Genomic DNA, 17,383 nt, shown 5'->3' on the forward strand with positions numbered 1-17,383 from the left:
TCAGCATGCAGAGAAATAACATCATTTTTAACAAACAGTAGTATAGTCCTGCAAAGGATTCAAAGTAAATCCACAAAGACTAAAGTTTTTATCTTTAAATAAATTAGACCAGGACTCTGATGCTTTCATGTAAGCCAATTAAATATAGTGTGCTTTCACTTCATATCATGGAATTAAACATTTGAAAAATAGTCCAGACAATTTTACTAGGTAGGCATGACCTCAAAAAGAAGGCAAGCTACTAAGTCAGTTAAATCACATATTGTTTCTTAAAAGATTCTTTACCACATGTGTTGAAAGGGAAAGAGAGATGGCAGGATTGGATAGCTAGGAAAGAAATCTCAGCAGTAGCTTGGCTTTTTAATTAATTTAATTTTTTTTACCAAAATGTTCTAGTATATCTTTACCAGCCATAAAAGAGGCTAAGTAAAACCAGATGACAAGCTAATTAACTAACCAAAAACTGTTGATTTAATTAAAATCCTAAGCTTCTCCAAGAACACAAGAATCACAACTGGAATATCTAGCCACTACTGTAGCTGTGATCATTGAAAAAGGCTTGATTGCATTACTAAAGACTAAAGGAATCTGCAACCTTTGATGAGATATAGAACAAATATTTTCTACAGGAAAATGCCAAAAAGCAGAATTAGTGTGGAGCCAAGGAAGGAGGTGACTAAGCATGTAAGCGTAACCATTTTGAATAAATCATTTTAATGCTAGTCACAGTGTGAATGAACATAATTATATGCCTCTTAACTATGTTCATATTTTTTTCTTTCAATTGCAAATTTGCTCAACTGTCATGTTTAGTTCTCTCCTCAAGATGTTACTAATAGCATGTGTGGTAACAGATTATTCCGCCTATCTTTGGGCTTTGTACATGGCATAATTTTAACAATACAAAAAGAATCAAGCTTGAGCCTGAATTAGAATTGTATCATGGACAAGAAGGAATGCCTTTTCTTCTCATGGGCATAAGCAACACACACACACAGAAACTTCAGCTGATTTTACAGTATTTTGATAGGCCAGATGAAATCAATTCATGTAACACTTCTTAAGTGCTTGCACCTGTATGTCTGCTTATGCTCAAGAGCAATTAAATACCTAAAGTCCCTGTGGATCGAAAAGTGCTGAGCTTTCTTATCTCACTGGGTTTTGACTGGTTGAAATGAATTTCCTAGGTTCCATTAAAATAGGCAAAATATAAAAATTCATTTTCATTATTGCTTTTTTCTTGAAGGCATGGGTATGGATTTTTTAAATAAGAGCTCAGTGTTTTTGTCCTTCTGTCATCTGAAATTAAAAAGTCTTGCATTCTCATCTTTGATAGCCAAAGAATCAGAAACATTTTTTTAAAACCTGTCTCTAGGTTAAAGTAAGAAATGCTGAAACCAGAACTTGTTTATTATTTCTTTGCCTTGGATTCTGTGTTCAGTTGTGCTTCCACAGAAGATGCAACACAAATCAAAAGGAAGGCAATGGAAATGAGTAGATCAATGGAGGTATTTCTGTGTAAAGACTGAAAAGATTGTGACTCTTTAATTTAGAGAAAAGACAAATAAGAGAGGTGATAAGACTATACAAAATAATGAATGAAGTAGGCAAAGTAAAGCATGTGCTACTATTTATCCTCCCATTATACAGATGACAAATGCAACTATTCCCATTTCATTGGGAAATTGAGACTTTTGACAATATAACTAACATACCTAGGGTCACAAGGCAAGTCACTGCTAACAGCAGTATTTATATAGACTTCATGGCTTCCAGCCCTACACCTAAGTCATTAGACTACTGTCTTTGCCAACCACTCCGCTCCCAGATAGGGATGTGACAGTAGTCAATGAGGATTACTGAATGAACCTCACCTCCAATTTATGGTTAGGAGTTCAAGAAGATTCATCTGGAAAACCAAGAAGCAAATAAGTTCAAGTGAAACATCAGATGGATGACATGTCTGAAGAACTCTGCCATCTTGTAGCCACCACAGTGATCATACAGAAAGTATGTTGATATCAAATGTATGTCAGTGCTTCATATTCACAAAGAAACAACCCCAGAACTTTCAGCATCCTTGAGGGAACTGTTGAACATTACTGGATCCTCCATCTAGTGTATATATGGCTTGAGGGGCTGACTGTTCACAAAGGACAAGAATATCGGCAGAACAGTGGTAATATTCCAAGGCTAAGATCTATGCCTATGACCACATCTATGCCCCCTTGCTGTAAATCTAAGGATTGTTGATGTGCAGGCTTGTTCTTACTTGCCCACAGTTGTGATAACCCGGAGTTGAATTGTTTTAAAAGCTGCCTAAACATTTGAAATGACCGGGGGACAGCCTGAAGTTAAAAGGTTTATCTCAAACATTGTAAGCAAGCACATTGCCGCAAATGCTGCCTCTGTGGTAACAAGTGCTGGGGAAAGTGGGAAGCAATGCAGATCAGTGCACTGTAACAGCCTCCTTAAGCTGCAGCTTGTGTAAAGTTGGTGGTTTGTTAATCTGAGCATGTGCAAAACAAAGGTCACATTTCGGTCAACTCAGCTACCACCAGAAACCCCCAATGAGCCCACTGACTCAAATGGGGAAGCTTCTAGAACTCTGAATTGCGCAAGTCTGAATGAGTGACAGCCAGAGGCGGAGCCATCATGAGGGAAGAAGATAAAAGGCGGACAGGAAAATGCACGCTCATCGACCCATCACCCACGGATCAAGAAAGAAGCGCCAGCTACAGAGACATGCGCCGACAACGCAGGATCCAGGGGTGGTGATATCTCTCTCTCTCTCTCTCTTCTTTTCTCTTTTTCTCTCAAGTTCTCCTTCCTTCTCCTTGCCTCATGTGAATGTTTCTAGTAGTGAATCTTGACCAAGGATTTTAAAGTTATTATTGAGTTAACCAAAATTAAACAGTAAATTGTTTATTTTGGGAGTGTTGTCTAACCACGCTGCACAGAGGATTGCAAAAGCACCTCTCCCTTCAGCCCACTGAGTGGGACGGGACAACAGTCCACACATAACCCAGCTCAACAATTAAGTAACAAAGACAGTTTACAGGGACCCAAAAGGCTGCCCAGGGACTGTTCTCAGGCTCTTTGCATCTGGAGTACATACTCAGGACCCCTGTAAAACATCTACACTGTCTAATTATTGGGCTTAGACACATTTTCATCAGGGACACTCCATCAGGGAGTTGGAGTGAATGAGTTGGGCTTGTTTCTCAGCTGCAGTCCCACACTCCCAGGAGGCAATACAGACCTGACCCATAAGTAGTTATCAGGAGAGTAAGGCAGCCTTAGAGGATCCAAGGCAGCTATAGAGCCTCAGCCTATCCCAGCACATTCAAAGCCAGCATGTTCAAAGACGATACTGCAGCTTTCCTATGAAATCATCCTCATCCCCCCAGAATCCCTTCTTACATACATATTCTATATGTGTGCCCCTAGGCCTCCCTATCTCCTCTCTCTTTCCCACCCCAGCACCTTTCCAAATCCTGCCTCTTACTTCCTTTTCCTATCCCTCCTACTCTTGGCAAACCCTTATCTTTGTGTCTGTACCATTTTGTCACTTTCCCATGTTCAGATCTTTACTCTGGGAGTTTATAGACTATTTGGTGCATTTACCAAACTCTAATCTTATCCTCTAAGAGCAGCAGGTTCATTTAATCAGCAGCTCCAAAAATTACAAACACATCTTATTAGACTTATCTACTCTTAATTATACAGTGATAGCACACCACAGTATCATTTAAAGGAAGCTCCTGTCACTAACCCACTTGATTCCTAGCTTCTTTATGGCTAAATACAGTGTGGTAAATGACATACTTTGCTACCTTGTGAATGAAGAAAGAGCATGCTGTACACATTTGTTAACCACAGTTCCCAATACATAAGTATACTTAAAATCCTGCAAGTGTTGTTGTATCAATGATACCTATTAGGGGTGTGAAAATGGGCTGTATTTCATTCAGATTTGGATTTGGCCTGAATTGGAGACAGTGATTCAATTTATTGATTTGGATCACTGTCCCAATTCGATTCAGCTGAATCTGAAGATTCGATGCTGATTCGAACAATGAGTGATTCAGCCATAGACACCACTTCAAATGTTTTTTCTTCATACCTTAAGGTACCAGGCATAGCTCATGAACACTGCAAAGGTGGGGAAGATGGAGCGTCCCACAGGAGCATGGGGGTGGGGAGCGTGTGCTTGGCAGTGAGCCTGGGAGTGGACTAGGAAGTACTTCCGGTCCACTTCTGGATCCACCGCTGACCACGCTGGGGGGTGGGGCATATGCCCCCCTGGCTCAGCGATCAGCCACAGGGGGACCTGGGTGCCCCCCCAGACCAAGGAGGCACCAGTTGCCAAGCCAGGGGGGTAATGGGGACCCCCCCTGTGTGCTCCCTGGTGAACCCAGAAGTGAACCAGAAGTGCTTCTGGTCACTTCTGGGTCTGCTGCTGAGTGCACTGGGGAGACCTCCACACTCCTGTGGGATGCTCCAGCACCCCACCATCTCAGCATTCATGAACTGCTTGGTACCTTGAGGTATGTAGACCTTTAAAGCTTAAAAATATTTAAAGCTGTGTCAATGTCCAAATCTTTGAATCTTTCCAAGTCTTTCCAAATTAATTTGGAGGGTTCCAATTTGATACAGAGAGATTAAAGGGTCTCCTGATTCAATTCAGATTCAGAAATTTGGCCAACAAATCGGGTCAAATCTCCACTGAATCAAATCAGGGACCAAAGCTTTGCACAGCCCTAATACTTATGGCTACAAAACAGATAAATTCATTATGCGGTTGGGCATGAAAAATTACATCAAGTGTGGCTTTTAGAGGGTCATTACTAATTTAAAAATGTATACTGACAAAATCCTTAATCCCAAAAACCACATTTTCCAGAGGGCGCCTGAAGGATCCAGAGGGTGGATGATGGAAAGAAATTGAAAGTGTAGAGCAGTGCTGGGTTAAGGAGAATCAGATTAACCCCTAATAATCATCAATTCCTTGTCCTGATAGACATATTTTAAGCACTTACATTTGTCTTACTTACTGTTTTGTCTCACTCTCTCATTCACAAGGTCTTGCAAATCATATATTTTTGCATGCTATCATCCTGTCTCTATCCTTGATAGAGATCTTTCAGAGAAAATAGCTACTATTTCTTGTTATGGGCAATTTTAATAGACTAAAAATATACAAGGTTGGATCATCTTAATTTTTATAAATTCCCCCAAATTCTGACTGGTCATACAAAGCCTTCTCATACAGTTTTTATGTTGAACATAAGGTGCTTGATTCACCCCAGTACATTTGCCTCTGTTGGCTCTGAGTCAGGGTGGTACTTACAGTTTTTGGAAGAATATGCGACTTCTTTATCTTCCGGAGTTTTTGTGGCATTTTCCTGAGTACAATGCCTGATGAAACCTTCAAGACTGACAGTTTCTAGCTCCACTTGTTTAATTACAAAAATTATTCCCCATGGTCTGGAACATGATGGAAAATTGATAATGTGCAGTAAGTTAACCGGAGTATGACTAACCTCAACATTCAGATTCAACCTTGCAGAATATTAATTTATACATTTATCATTAATTTATACTTTATCACATTTTGCATTACTTGTGTACAGACACTAATACACTTTAGGCACCCAACATTTGCAACAGAGTTGCTGCTGTTACAAAAACTGAATGCAATAACATTTGGGCCCAATTTTGAGTTGTGTGTTAATTAGGAGGTAACTTCATTGACATAAATGAAGTTGTATAATTTCTGTAAACAAGACAAGAAATAGGCCAAGCATGTAAACATTCAAGAGTCTCTCATAACTGAAATAAAGTTGGGATTTTAGTTAAAGTCTCTTTGCCTGAAAAATATTTTGCTTTGTGATGATTTTCGGTGAATTAAGTCTCATACTAGAACTAAATTTGTTCCCATAACTGAAAAGAAGCTGTTTAACTCTCAAAAGAAGTGGTTCTTAGCTTTTTTCAAAAGCTCAAGGCACCCCTTGGAAAATGCTAGCTATTAGTTTTCACTTTTTTTTTTGAATACCAAAAAATAATGCAGAAATTTTTCTGTTGCAAATAACTCGGTCAGAATATTTTACAGGGTCTTGTTACACATTGCACTTTGAGCTGCTCAGATGTTGATCAGTGCTAGTGCTTGTGCTAGGCTGAGTCTGGAGCTGTCACACCTTTAGACTAAAAACCTTTTCTGGCTGTTCCCCATATACACACCTGTGACTTGCCACTAAAGGGCTGGCGAGTAGGGGCCTAACTAGGAGCTACAGTCATGAGTTGCCATGACAGGGTTGGTAAGCCTGGATAGGCTTCTATCCCTGCTCTAGGTGGAGGGGTGTGAGAGATGGGTTGGGGGCGGGAGGCAGGAACATGAAGCTGGGAGGCGGAGAGTTAATGGGATGGGGGTAGGTAATGAAATGAGAGGTGGAAAGGAAGGGGAATGGAGGAAGGGTGGTGAAATGAAGGAAGCCAGCCACTGAAGAATATAATAGAAATTTTAAAAATAATTTAAAAGGAAATAAAGAGGAAGTATATCGAAGAAGGTCTCATGTTTTAATGAATTGGGATATGAGATTGGGACATGGAGGGTGCTGGTCATGCTTCCTGGGATAGTTGGGAGCTAAGAGTGGTGAAAGAAGGCACTTTTGGGACAGCCATAGCCCCACCCCAGGAAGGAAGCCCCAGCTCATGAGGACCTGATATGGCCCCCTTCCTTGTCCCCCCCTCCCCTCCATCTCATTCAGTTCCCACTCCTAGACCCATGCATGCCCTGTGACCTGGCTAACTGACATGCTCTGCAGGCTGTTTGCACGGGGTTGCATCCTTGCAGGTGGGAAGGTCACAGTCCGAGAGGCAGGAGAGGTAGTTGGCTTGGTCATCTCATGGTTAAGGACTGGCCATAGTCTATTATATTTCTTCATTTCCTTTAAATATTTACAAAAGTAAGAAGATTTCCTTAAGTTTTTATGTAAAATTAAAGACTTAGTCAATCATGTTTTCATTTGGAATGCAGAGGCCAAGTACAGACCTTATATTTTTACCAGTCTAAGCGATTGGAAACCAGTCTAAACCCATAACAGAACAGAGGTTTGTCACACACAGACTAGTCTAAAAATGGCAGTACCTGTTCTAAAATAGACCTGGATCAATGTGCACTCAAACTTAATTGATTTGGTTAAACTAGCTCCCTCGTTGATTCAAATTAGGTCACTGTCTGCTGGCATCCCAGGCTCCTTTGTGATCCCCTGTTGCCCTCCCCCACACCCCCTGGAGGGAAGCATGCTCACCCATGCCTGGCAGCCCAGTCATGGGGCTGCACCCAAGCACAGGGGTTCTCCTGGGCTCCATGTCAGGGGTGCATGTACATCATAGGGTGCTTCATGACAAGGTGCAGGGGCACAGCCCAGAGACATTGGTGCCTAGGTGCTGGGGTTCGTACATGGGAAAACAGATGAATCCCTTCCCCACTCCTGCTGCCTGCCTAAGGCTGACAGATGTCTGTGGCTGATAGATGATGCAGCAGAAGGTTTGGGGTGTGAGCACCTGTGCCATGCCCAGCAGCCGATCAGGGGTGGGCCTAGGTGTTTGGCTGTGACTGGCAGCCTCCAGCAGCCCAGGGAACCCATGGGACATACTGAGAGGCGTGCAGGAACACCCCAAACCTGCTGCCCCCAGCCAGTACAGGCAGCCTGTGACTCCTCCCCTTCCCCACCCCCCACCCCCACCAAAGGGCGAATGTGTGTTCTGTTCGCTATTACACCTTGGGCTTTTTTAAGGTCTGTACCAAGTCACAATCAGCCAGATTAGACTGCAGATCAAATCTAGTTGGTTCACATGTTTTCAAAATGTGTACAGTGTCAGTTTTTACAGAATCTCTCTTTTGCTTAAAACTGTTCATTCTTCAGAACAAAGTGATGGCAAGTTATGTATAAAAGAAACCAGGACTTTTCCTCTAGCCTCCTGTATTGTGTCTCTTAAAAAGAGAAAAGGCAAAATGTCACCCTCAAAACAATTTTCATGTTATAAATGAACTCTCCTTGCTGTAATACTTAACTAAATACATAGTAAGGACCTGATGCTGCACTGAAAAATAGTGAATCATTGTGAAGAGCTTTTGTGCATGTATGAGACATGTAATGAAAAGAAAAGGGAAAAAAAACGGTTACAAATGTTTTGTCAGCCATTCAAATAAAAGTCTGAGCAGCACATGCTGATCTGTTAAGGACTCAAAAAAGATTTTGCGAAAAAGCAATAGAAACTGGAAGATTTGGAAACTTCAATCTATTTCCCTAGTTTACACTAAACCTGACTAGTCTGTTCCTATTTAGTGGCTTAAAACAATCATTCATTTCCCAGCAAAGCTTATCCATTTGCAAGATAAAAGGAAGACGTATCTGCACATGCCCATAATATTCTTCACCACTGGGGGCAGCTTTACATAAGACTGCATTCACTGAAACCAAAGCAACAGTCTGAGGAGCTTTCAGAACGACAGTATGCAGAAGTGAACAGAGCTTGTTCATTGTACAGGGTTATTCTGCCTTCTGTGCTCCAAAGCAGCTTCGTAGCTGGATTGGGTGCTAACTATGAGAACTGCTGTGCTATGGAATACAGATTTGTGAATCCATATAGCTAAAGGTTGTTTGGAGGAATCTAGCATGCTTTCCTATAAAGAGAGATTTTAAAAAGCCAGGTTTCTAACTGTAAAGATGCAAAAACGTAATATCCATGAAGATCCTATTACCTAGGAAGAATTTGACATTTTCCTGTGAATGCTGTATTGGGATTTATTTATTCTTGGAGTGTTCTGCATGGCTGGCAAAGAATAATGTTCCAAAATCGGTCCATCTCCCAAGGGGTCCAATTTTTCTTCCTGGGTGTCAGCAAGCCCTGACTCACTACAGTGCAGCTGACAGGGGCTGTCATGCTTGTGGCACCCTAACCAAAAACAAAAGACCTAAGGACGACCTTTGAACAACACAAAGAATGGGTATGTTTTTTCATGTTTTTTTTATATACAGTGCATAGTCTCTGCATAGACCCAGCTTCAATTACTCTATAGACCTACCTTGATGTGATGATTTATTATTATAGTTAAATTGTCTAGGGATTACATTTTTAAACTTATTTTACAATATATACAAAGATTTTTTAATTGAGTAAAAGAAAATAACATACAGAGTAGTTGTTGAGCTAGGAATTTTTACGATTATATAAATTAATATTTTAGCATGATTGGGAAAACAATGACTGATCTTTGGAGGGATAACTTTTCTAAGCTGTTTTTATTTCCAGGTTTCAATGTAATTAGGCTACTGAGCGGATCAGCTGTAGCTCTGGTAATAGCCCCTACTGTATTACTGACAATGCTTTCTTCTGCTGAACGAGGATGCCCTAAGGGCTGTAGGTGTGAAGGCAAAATGGTATATTGTGAATCTCAGAAATTGCAGGAGATTCCCTCAAGTATATCTGCTGGTTGTTTAGGTTTGTCCCTTCGATATAACAGCCTCCAAAAACTAAAATACAATCAGTTTAAAGGTCTTAATCAACTCACCTGGCTCTATCTAGACCATAACCACATCAGCAATATTGATGAAAATGCTTTCAATGGAATACGCAGACTAAAAGAGTTGATCTTGAGTTCCAACAGAATCTCCTATTTTCTTAATAATACCTTCAGACCTGTGACAAATCTCCGGAATTTGGATCTGTCATACAACCAGCTGCAGTCTCTGGGATCTGAACAGTTCAGGGGGTTAAGAAAGCTGCTGAGTTTACACTTGCGATCCAATTCTCTAAGAACCATCCCTGTTCGAATATTTCAAGATTGTAGGAACCTTGAACTGTTGGACCTGGGTTACAATCGGATCCGAAGTTTAGCAAGAAATGTCTTTGCAGGCATGATCAGACTGAAGGAGCTTCACTTGGAGCACAATCAATTTTCTAAGCTCAACCTGGCACTTTTTCCAAGGCTAGTCAGCCTTCAAAACCTTTATTTACAGTGGAATAAAATCAGTGTGATAGGACAAACGATGTCCTGGACCTGGAGCTCATTACAAAGGCTTGATTTATCTGGCAATGAAATAGAAGCTTTCAGTGGACCTAGTGTTTTTCAGTGTGTGCCCAATTTACAGCGCCTCAACCTGGATTCAAACAAGCTCACATTTATTGGTCAAGAAATTTTGGATTCTTGGATATCCCTCAATGACATCAGCCTTGCTGGGAATATATGGGAATGCAGCAGAAACATTTGTTCCCTTGTAAACTGGCTAAAAAGTTTTAAAGGGCTGAGGGAAAATACAATTATCTGTGCCAGCCCCAAAGAGCTGCAAGGGGTGAATGTTATTGATGCAGTGAAAAACTACAGCATCTGTGGAAAAAGTACTACAGAGAGGTTTGAATTAGCAAGAGCTCTCCCAAAGCCAACATATAAACCAAAACTCACCAGGCCTAAACATGAGAGCAAGCCCCCTCTCCCTCCAACTATAGGAGCTACTGAATCCAGCTCAGAACCCGAGCATGACACCGAACACATCTCCTTTCATAAAATTATAGCAGGGAGTGTAGCCCTTTTCTTGTCTGTGCTTGTGATCCTGCTGGTAATCTATGTGTCATGGAAGCGTTACCCAGCCAGTATGAAGCAGCTGCAGCAGCGTTCTCTCATGAGAAGGCACAGGAAAAAGAAAAGACAGTCACTGAAGCAAATGACCCCGAGTACACAGGAATTTTATGTAGATTACAAACCTACCAACACTGAAACCAGTGAGATGCTGCTGAATGGAACAGGACCCTGCACGTATAACAAATCAGGCTCCAGGGAATGTGAGGTATGAACCATTGTGATAAAAGAGCTTTTAAAAGCTGGGAAATAGTGATGCTTTATTGAACTCTATTGACTATAAAGGGAACGTTTTTCTCACTTTTCTGGCACAGCACTTCCATGTCACTTTTTTGTACATTCATAATACTGGTCATTTTACTCCCATACATAATCAGCTAATTGAAATTTAAATACTGCAATCAATGTGAAGCCAGTGCCTAAGCTCTGGTTTAATACAATACCTATTGTACAGACCCTCTATTGATTTCATTAAAGTCTCACTTGTTTTTAAACAGAAAACTTCTTTCATAACTAATCCACTACATCTGTAGTGAGTGTGTTTCTGTTTAGGCAGAAAAATGTCAGCATTGCAAAAGAACCCCAAATCCATCTTCTGAAATTCACTTTCTGAATCAAAGACACATTAAATGGCCCAGGTACCGTAGCTTTATATGAATTCTATGACTTGCTTGAGCTTACGGATGGTGCAGAAACAGCCCTGAAATAATGCCTGATTTTTATTCACTGCAAGACATGATAGAAAGCAAGTAGTAAGTTAAAGCAATGTTTCAGATGAGTGTGTGTTACACAGGAAGCTAAGAGAAGAGAAACCAAAGCTTAATTTTAAAAATAAGAAAGAAAAGGCCCAGAAAAATGCAGAATGGGGATTACTATCCTGTTTTTAGAGCTGATAGTGGCTAATTGAAACCTGTTCATGTCTCTTCATATAAAAGGTGCCAGTGTTTATCCCTTCTTACATCCAGTTGCCTTTCAGAAAGTAGTCAAAAGGCATTCATTAAACAAGGAGTAGAAATTCCTTATTGATGCAATTAGAGGAACTCAAATGTGCAGTAGCAAAGGCAAGACCACTTCCTGCACACATTTGAGTGCTCATTAAAAATTCTCTTTTCAAGACTGTCAAAGACATTAATGTAGTTGATGAAACAATTAAATATATTATTTTCTTCTATTTCTTTTTATCTGCTGAGCTGTGCTTGTTAGTATTTCATGATGTACCTGTTAGTATTCCATGATGTGCTTTGCTTTCCACATCACCCACCTAGTAACTAAATGAAGCTTCAAATACTTAAAAAGCCAATCATGATACATTTTAGAAACACACAACTGGAAAGAGCTTTCAGTAAATACTGGTCATTCTCCATTCTAAATAAGAATGTATCAGAAAGAGCCTAAAATCGGTGACAAATGATTTATTTCTCTTATCATAACCCTGATGATATTACAAGAATTTATAGATATTCATTTTTAATGTAAAGTAATTCATCATTATGTTTCTGGACAAAATCCTGATGAACCTGGACATCAATTGCTTTATGTCCCTCAACATCACTGACAAAATTTTATTGATTACTGAACAAAATATGATCTGCTGTGTTTTAAAATTATTTATAGTCCTCACATTTTTATATGGTCTTTTAAGCATCACAGTTATTTTTCATCCGTGGAAAAATGCAGCATAACCTTCTACAGGTTCAGCTGGTCAGTAATTTAACTAACTCTGTTTTGTAACTTGATTTCGATTAGCAGACTGCATGTCTTTGACCACCTGGGAGTGAGTGTTTCGACAAAGCAGTTTCACTGCAGTAGATTAGAAAAAGCAAAATCTTCAAGAGGGCATTCTGTTGGACCATTTGCTTATTGGGAAAAATAACCAAAGCAAACTACCTTGAACTACACTAGACACAATGAAAATGAGGTCATAGGGTATTATTTAAGCAACACTCATGCACTTAATCATATTTTTGTAAAATGAAACTGTATTTTATTTTTGAAGGACTGCAGAAAGAAAATAATTGAGATTGGATGGTGCCTAGTATACAAAAACATATAGTACTGGTATTCTAGGTTTTGGAGTACAAACAGTCTTAGATTCCAAGGTTAATAATAATATAAGTGGCTGGTGCACTTTGGATTGCACCAATAAATATATGAAATCAAGTTGTAGTTTTGAAAGCTATAGAAAAAGAATCAGTAAAAATGAACAATTCTAGGCTAGATAATGGACTAACTTTTACCAGTCAATCTTGTTTATAGCTGTACTGAACGATTAATTTTTGCCATAAATACAGCATTAGTCATCTTGACTATGCTCTTTGGCTTCTCCAGTACCCGCAGTGGTGACTAACACTACATGCATCCAAACAGAAAAAAAAATTATATTACCAAAAAATAAAAGCATAAAGGTACATTTACAGCTCTTCTTGATACTGGGGTACAAGGTATATTTAGAATATATATTTCATGTTATTAATTTAGGATTGTTTCTATATGAAAATATTCAATCCATGTTCCAAGCAACTTTATGTCCTTGGTGAAGAATGTTGTCAAATGAGTTGTCATATATTTATTTCCATGTTTTTATGTCTTATTCCTGCCCCTTTAAAAATACTAATGATTGCCAGCATAGAGGGAAAAACATGCAGAATCAGAAGTTACTTGAGATTAACTTTAGGTGCGTCTATAAAAGAATTTGTAATAGAAACAAAACTGGGGACAGATATGGAGCCTTTCGAAGCATCAAGCAGTGAAACCATTATCACTAGCTACATCAGCAATGTTTAAGACAATAATGATAATTCAACATATTACAGACCAGACCAAAAGGACAATTAATGCAATTATTATATTAAAGATGCCTAACAGTCTATATATTTACCCATGTTTTCAGTGGCAAATATAAATAAATGAATGTATAATTATCAATCTAATTATCAGATAAAGAATCTGCTAGCCTGCAGAGTATAAATGTCCATTGCCAGTAATATTCCTCTGCACAGCAAAAAGAGCTGAGTTGAATAATGATTATTAAATCCAGTTCTGGTGGCAATGGATTATAAAATGGTTTCATCCAGCCTCAAGCCATGGAGGAGCATGTTAAAAACCCCAAGTTTTAACCTACATAAAGGCCACATAAAGGCCACATAGACTAAGCCAGTTGTAACTCAATTTTACCATAACACACTTGATTGCAAGTTTTGCTTTGTGCATGTACACAGTAGTCCAAGAGTAAAAAAATCCAACAATCTTGCAGGAAATTTTCTACCTTTCAGAGTGAATTCCACTGAATAACATTAAGTTCCTGAGGGAGGGGAGATAGAGGCTTTCCTGTTCCTGAAATACATAAACATTAAAGGCTTCAAGATTATGGCCAGAACTGTTCTTTTTTTTTTGTCTCAAATTTTTATAGTCCATATTCTGGCCCATATTTTCCTCATTTTATGGGCTCTTAGTGCCACTCTGGAACAAAACTACTTTAAATCCTGCTTCTGAATATTTATATTAAATAGCAGACACACCAGGTGAAATGCAACTATAGTGGACTTATAGGAAAAAAAATGCAGAACCTACTTTGAAAAAGGGCTGTGTGGTCTGAATGGTCTTCATGACCTGGAAAATCCTAGCTGCTCCAATTTTATGTGAGGGACCTAAAGTATCCCAAGACATCTTAGGACTAAGGGAACAGCAGCTTGGTTTCAAACTGTTATTGCCCCCTCACATTTCTTTTCTTCAACTGCATTAATGACTGTATTATCACAACTTGGGACCTTGGATCCATTGCTCCAGATAAAATATGATATATCCTGTGCTTATCTTCTGATTTTTGCTTTCCTTGGTGCTTCACTGTGGACATGTCTACACATGCTCCTGACTGTGCAGTTGGTACTGTGCAATCATTTAGTATTTGCTTTAGCAGTTGGTACTGCGCAGTCCGAGTGGCGCACGGGTCATTTTTGACCCACCAGCTCATTGCTACTACATAGTAGCAGCGGCATAATGGTTAATGCTCACCAACTCCACGTCACTGTAGTGACAAGCTACGGTGACATAGCTGGTTGCTATGGCGACATAGACATGACCTGGAAATAGCTACAAAGCTAGTGGAATTATTTCTAAAATTATTTCAAAAGCCTTAAATGAGGTCAGGACCTCTTTATTAGACACTGTTAACCACACGGCAAGAAAAATTCCCTGCCTCAGAAAGCTTACAATCTATATAGAGTAGACAGAAGGCAGGTGAGAGGGTAAACAGCAACAGAAAGGACAAATTTGCTCAAGATAGTTGAGTTATTAGTTGAGTGATAGATCTCAGGAATGAAACCATGCCTCCTGACTCCAAAGACATTCCCATAACCACTGGACTACCTTGTCTCTCAATTATGGGATTAATATACCATTCATTAAATCCTTGAACATCCAAATGATCTCTTAGACTAACAAAATAATGACTATTAAGTGTGCATTATCTGTCAAAAATATTCTATATGTCAAGCAAATTGAAGCAAATTAGTGATTCTAATATGTTGTGTTGAGAGCTTACATCCTGAAATAGCATAGCAAATAACAATGAGAACCAGTAGCTTGCTACTAATACTGAATGTAAACTTTTTTATTTTCTGGTATGTTTTCATTACTTGCCATCTGCATGTAGAAGGGTTACACTTTAGGGTTTGGTAACATTTTTTATGGCGTGTCCTAGGAAATCCTAGCATACAAATGTAATTTAAAGAGAAATTAATGTATAGCACTCCTAAAAAAGCAATTAGAAAGTTTTAAATAGTTCACTGTTTAAATAGTTTCTAACAGTTCTTTGTAAGTCAGCCACCCAACTCTAGATAAATATTCCCTTAGCTGAATTTCTGTGGAACAACAATGACATCCAGTGGCTGGTAGATTAATCACAGTTTTTACTCTTTGTTTCAGTTTACAGTTAGATGCACTTTTACTTAGTTTATCTTTTACTACACAATTTGAGAGTAGCATATACTTTCTATCCATTTGTATAGTCAAATATTTTCTTGAACTATACTTTCATTTCTTTCATATGTTTCTATAAAAGCTCAATCTCACTTAATTAATTGAAAGAAGGAAAGTAAGAGTATATAACAGCTAGCAAGAGATATGAAAAGGTGTGAGGACTTATTGTTATTACATGCCTAGGACAGTAATGAGTTAGAAAATAAAGACTCATATACTTCATCAATACAAACCAAGGACAAGAGTTTAGTTAAAAGTATTATTATGTATTTAGAAAGCACCTTTAACTAGTATCAAGAGACCATTATGCCAGATTCAAAGCACCACAACATCTTCAACATTTTAAAAAAATGATAAATGGCAAACTGAAGGGAATCCCTACCAGCTTTCAGCTGAGTTAGGAAAAAAAGATCACCTGGAAAATGCAAAAGGTACACAACATATAACAATGATGTGGAGCATGAGGTCCAGGCATTAAAATAAACCTGAATCAAATTTACAGAAATGACTAATCCAAGGAATGGAAGACTTATTAATTCCATTACTATGTTTCATATGAATCTATATACATCAAATACCTTTCCAAACATTAATTAATTTAGCATATCCTAATATTAGCGTATTAACTCTATTCAGCACTAAACTACCACAACCTCAGAAACATGCAGGCAGTGTCATAGCTTCTTGAAGCACAAGTTAACAGCAGGAAATTAAAAACTGGTTATATTCTGGCCCTACTGAAATAGTAAAAGCTTTGCCATGGACTTCAAGGCCAGGATTTCACCCAGTGTATTCATATGAAAAGGCATATTTAAAGACAACAGAACTACTTGAATTTGGATTGAGTTAGATCATTAGTATTACTATTTACATCATCGTGAAAAATGCTATGAACTCTTCAATGACCAGAGGGTTTTGCTGCCTTTGATTTTGCATTTGGTCACACAGACAGCACCTTTGGACTACAATATCTTTAACAATATGCTGAGGCACTCATTCTGCTCTGACTTGGAACACAATAATTTTTATAGATTTCTATGTATATAGGTATGTGTTTGAACATCTTCATTAGGTCACTGATTTCCAGTGATGATTTTCTCCCATTGGCCCATGCTAGTTTTGAGGCTATCAGAGAAAAAATTATATGGCTACAGATTTTAATTTTCATCAACATGACATTCTGAGGATGTTGTAATCACAAGGTGATATCAGAACAGCAGAGTACCAAGAAAAATGTAGGCAAGTGAAGGAATGAAGGGAGTGTGGCCCAGGGATGTCAGTAGTTCACAGGATGGCAACTAATTATGGGCCAGTATTTTAACAAACAGTTCAAGGTAGAAAATTTCACATTTCAGAAACTAATCACAACTTGATTAAAATAATGTTGAGTGTGTACTGATGAATGAGTGTGTACTGTTTATTAACAGTTGTCATGTGAAATGCAGCAGCATTCCCTGTAATGTTATAACTTGCATTATGTTCCAAATCATGGTGTGGTAACTCCTGCTAAAACTTGAATTTTTATTGGAAGCTACTGCAGGTGTTTCCACATAACAGAATTGGACATGGTGTGCTCAAGAATTGGAATGAATGAATCTTACAGCAAGAAAAATATTGGGGTAAAGAACCTGTATAGAGAAATGGGTTTCGGGCATTTCTTCAAATATTTTTTAAAATATTTATTTAAATATTTATTTCTGAAGAATTCCTCTTTAGTTATCTGGGCATATATAAGTATATAGGCAATTTGATATCTGACTT

General features: G+C 38.7%; 2 protein-coding genes across 7 annotated transcripts in view; one reads left to right on the forward strand and one right to left on the reverse strand.

The window, feature by feature from the left end:
- CTNNA3 (catenin alpha 3) overlaps positions 1 to 17,383 on the reverse strand; it is a 1,496,635-nt gene that overhangs the window by 812,331 nt on the left and 666,921 nt on the right. The gene's annotated exons all lie outside the window — the stretch shown is intronic.
- LRRTM3 (leucine rich repeat transmembrane neuronal 3) overlaps positions 8,522 to 17,383 on the forward strand; it is a 192,780-nt gene continuing 183,918 nt past the window's right edge. The window contains exons 1-2 of one of the 2 annotated variants that reach the window (XM_090056883.1): positions 8,522 to 9,016; positions 9,322 to 10,853. In XM_090056883.1, coding sequence (XP_089913009.1) covers positions 9,013 to 9,016; positions 9,322 to 10,853 — 1,536 coding nt within the window. In that variant the 5' untranslated portion in view covers positions 8,522 to 9,012. Of the gene's footprint in view, positions 10,854 to 17,383 lie in introns of both variants that reach the window. The other variant, XM_090056882.1, reaches the window with a different exon arrangement.

The sequence above is a fragment of the Crocodylus siamensis genome, chromosome 7 (assembly GCF_052110815.1).
Source record: "Crocodylus siamensis isolate JL-2025a chromosome 7, ASM5211081v1, whole genome shotgun sequence".
In the NCBI taxonomy this organism is placed as follows: domain Eukaryota; kingdom Metazoa; phylum Chordata; order Crocodylia; family Crocodylidae; genus Crocodylus; species Crocodylus siamensis.